Here is a 3,943-nt window from a genome sequence, read left to right as displayed (position 1 = left end):
CACAAACATTTTTTAAATACACAAACATTCTTTCATAATTCGTAATTTTTAGAAATTAGGATTTTTATGAAATTCTGTATTATTTTAAAATAATAATAAAATAAAGGCATAAAATAAAAATGAAATGAAAAACAGTGGACGTCCCACCCCGCACATGGGCCGACCCAAAAGGGCGCGCAATGGGGTAGGCGGGGTGCGCATTGGTTCGTTCGCCAGTGGGAACTGCGCTAAATAGGAGGCATCATGGATAGGTTAGTTATACTCTCTTTATCCATATATATTGGGTCTATGCGTTTCTCGAGGCTAACTTTGACCACATGTCAAAGCAATAATATATGACATGCAAGTTACACAAAGCATAACGTTAAATTCATATGTGAAAGGAGTTTCCAATGTCATATTTCACATTATACATCTCATATACTATTAATCTTTCATTAAAAAAACGTAAAGAGCACAACTTATACGTAGGTGAAGCATTTTTTGCTCTCTTTAACTGCAAAATTTTGCCAAAGTCTGCTGGAGCTACTTGTGTCCCTCCACTATTTGCATGGGCCGTTTAGTCATGCATCTCCGATCTTAAAGGTCGCCTCAAAGTTCCATCCCAATGGACACCAACATCGTTCCCCGGGAGTGATATAATCTTTACAGGAGTTCCAGATTATAACAAATTTAGAACAAGGGCTGACACTGGTTTCCTACCAATCGCATTCGGTGCACAGTCGCCGCTGCCTTCCCAGGGCTACCCTTCTCCGATCGCCATGGTCCCGATTGCACTGTCCCGGCCTCCCTGTCCCACCTCGCACTCCTTCGACCCCATCGTGCCCTTCTGTCCCTTCTCTGGTTGACATGAAGCTCGCCGCACCTTCCTCAACCTTCGCTCTCCTACCTTTACCAACCGCATGTCCACCTCCCACTGCTCCCGCCACGAAGAAGCCACGCGACCAGGAAGGACGACACAAAGTAGTCGGAGCAGTGCCAATGCTGCCATCACCGTAGCTGGTCAGCGAGGACCCCCGTTGTCACCCATCAGATCATGATGCCCTCCGCGTAACATAATGACCGCCCGCTCACCATGGCACCATTACAAAGAAGAGGCGGGGCTCAAAGGCGGCGGTGCGCTGTTGAAAGGTGCTGGCAGCAACAACCGAGTGTGCGGAGGAGCAAATGTGAGAAAAAACTTCGACCCACGTGTGAAAAATTTGCCACCAAAATTGTCGAGGTAAATCTTTCACCAGAAATCCTCACAAGAACACCTCGCATCCTTGAAATGATGAAACCTGTACAAATCTCGCACGACGATCTCCCTATCTGTGGCTCGGCTTACATACTTGATTGCTTCATGGCAGTCCACACAAATACGCAGGTTCTTGAAGATTCGAAGTGGAGTCCCACTGGGAGTGCTGATGATCCCAAACGCCATTGCAAGCTTCTCACTGTGGAACCTCAGAGCTGTCTCCCTTTGTTCCTCCTCCACATCATGAGCAACAAGATCAAATCTACTGGTGTACCCCAGCTCCTTTAGTCTCTCCATCAGCTTCTCCAAGCAGGTATAAATTTCAGATGATCTCGGGTGTGCCGTGTCCCCCGCGACAAAAGTATGCACAATGTTCTTCAGATGGATCCAAGATTGTCCGGGTTGCTTTCGAACCCCCCTTTCCCGCATCAAACTTCTGAGCTTTGAAGTATCACGCCACTTGCTGTGAGTGGCATACATGTTTGACAGCATAACATATGATCCAGCATCACATTGCTCAAGTTGAATCAAACTTTCAGAAGCAAGTTTTGCGTGCTCCATGTCCTTGTGAACTCGACAAGCTGACAGTAATGTCTTCCAAACAATAGATTCATGCTTAATCTTGTTTGCGTTGATGAAATTATTTGCTTTGTCTAGCAGTCCAGCTCGACCATAAAGATCAACCATGCAATTGTAATGCTCAATGCTCGGAACAATTCCATACTCTTCTTGCATTAGCTTGAAGAAGTGCTCTCCTTCACTGACCAATCTGCCATGGCTACAGGCAGATAGAACACCGACAAGGGTGACCTCATTTGGTTTGATCTTTTCTGCAATCATTCTGTTGAAGAGTTCTATGGCCATCCTACCTTTCCCATGTGACGCATAGGAACACAGCATTGAAGTCCAGAGAGCAACGTTCTTCGTGGGAGCTATGTCAAACATCCTGCAAGCGTCTTCAAGGTTGCCACACTTAGCATACATGTCGACGATGGTAGATACCAATGGTGCATCAAAACTGTGACCTAGCTTCTCGACGCATCCGTGCACTTGCCTGCCTTGCTCAACCATCCCTGCATTTGCACACGCTGCAACTGCGCTGGTGAGGGTGAACTGATCTGCAGCAACCCCTTGACGCAGCATCAACCGGAAGAACTCAAAAGCTTCTTCCTCCCTGCCATTCTGGACGTATCCGGTGACCATTGTGCTCCATGCAAATTTCATGTCGCCGGTAAGATGCGACCATCTATCAAAGATCAACACAGCAGCGTTCATTGAGCCGCACTTGCAGTACATGTCCATGAGAGAGCTCCGAACAAATGCGTCCGTCTCCAGTGCAGCTGTCAGCACACGGCCATGGAGCTGCCGACCGAGGTCCAGCAAAGAAAGCATGCCGGCCAAGGCAAGTGCCGTGGAGTATGTGTAGTGATTAAACTCCACTCCAGCTCGTGCCATATGATACAGGCGGTCCAGCGCCTTGGCAGCGCACCCATTCCGCATCAAGCCGCTGATGATTGTGTTCCAGCTCGAAGTGTCCCGCACCGGCGACTCATCAAACAGCTGCACCGACCCAAGAACGTCGCCGTTCTGCAGACACGCACTGATCACGATGTTCCAGGAGACGGCGTCGACCTCGGCCATGGCTCTGAATGCCCGCTTAGCCCGCTCGCAGTCCCCGCACTTGGCGTACATATCGAGAACGGCGTTGCACAGCACCCGGTCCAGATGCACCCCGTTCCTCAGCAGCCACCCATGGATGCGCTTGCCCGACTCCACGTCGCCGAGGCCCGAGCAGCACCTGAGGACGGCGGCGAGAACAAACGCGTTCGGCGCGGCCCCGCCCTCGGCGAGCATCTCCGCGAACGCGCCCATGCCGTCCGAGTGCCGGCCGGCGCGTGCGCAGCCCGCGATGACCGCCGTCCACGCGGCCGCGCTCCTCTTGGGCCTTTCGTCGAGCACCCCGCGCGCATCGTCGAAGTGACGGTCTCTCGCGCAGGAGCTCGGAACGGGGACGCGCTCGTGGGGTGTCCGGGTCAGTCCTGCCTCGGGCGCTCTTGCGCGAAGGGACTGGGGACGCCGGAGGAGCGGCGCGGAGTTGCAAGACGAGGGAACCGGCAGCGATAGCGGCGCGGAGGAGGGAGACGAGAGAGTCGGCGGCGATAGCAGCGCGGCCGCAGCTCTCCTAGCCGCGTGCCGCATGAATCGGATGTCCGCCGGTGTAGTAGCCTCGGAGGCGAGGCGGCGGATGGTGCGCGCGCGTGGAGGCGGAGGCGAGCGCCGGGGTTGGAGGGAGACGCGGGGGAAGCTAAAGCGAGATGGACCATCAACCTGAAGCCCCTGTCTGAATCCACTGTCATCTGGTTTCTTGCTTGGACGTGCTCTCTTTTCTCAAATAAATTTTCATTTTTTTCTCAAATGTTCTTTTTTCACCAAATGATAGCACACTCATTCATAAACTGTCATGAAATAAAGTCCGAGGTATGAATCCCATACATCAGATGTTCTACAGCTGAAAGCAGTCTTTGCAAGGCTATCGGCATTCCTGATCAAATAATTTTTACATCCTTTGCTTATATTGTATAATGGGATTCTGGTGCATCGAAATAACAAATTGACCGTACCAGTTTATGTAGCTCTAGTGATATAAATGCTTTTATATTTCTTTATAAAATGAGAATTTGGCAGAAGTCTTGAGAAATTGCTTAA

At 50.8% G+C, this 3,943-nt stretch overlaps 1 protein-coding gene across 1 annotated transcript; it reads right to left on the bottom strand.

The window, feature by feature from the left end:
- Positions 1 to 347: 347 nt before the first annotated feature.
- Positions 348 to 3,595, bottom strand: LOC109742580 (pentatricopeptide repeat-containing protein At5g04780, mitochondrial-like). The gene has a single exon (XM_020301676.2). The coding sequence runs from the start codon at positions 3,434 to 3,436 to the stop codon at positions 1,232 to 1,234; it is 2,205 nt and encodes a 734-aa protein (XP_020157265.1). The 5' UTR covers positions 3,437 to 3,595; the 3' UTR covers positions 348 to 1,231.
- Positions 3,596 to 3,943: the final 348 nt, after the last annotated feature.

The sequence above is a fragment of the Aegilops tauschii genome, chromosome 2 (genome assembly GCF_002575655.3).
Source record: "Aegilops tauschii subsp. strangulata cultivar AL8/78 chromosome 2, Aet v6.0, whole genome shotgun sequence".
In the NCBI taxonomy this organism is placed as follows: Eukaryota; Viridiplantae; Streptophyta; class Magnoliopsida; order Poales; family Poaceae; genus Aegilops; species Aegilops tauschii.
Note: the sequence above shows the minus strand (reverse complement) of the source record. Positions and strands in the feature narration are given on the sequence as shown.

Coding starts and splice junctions, on each gene's coding strand:
- LOC109742580 (XM_020301676.2), bottom strand. CDS start 3,436: ATGCGGCACGCGGCTAGGAGAGCTGCGGCCGCGCTGCTATCGCCGCCG.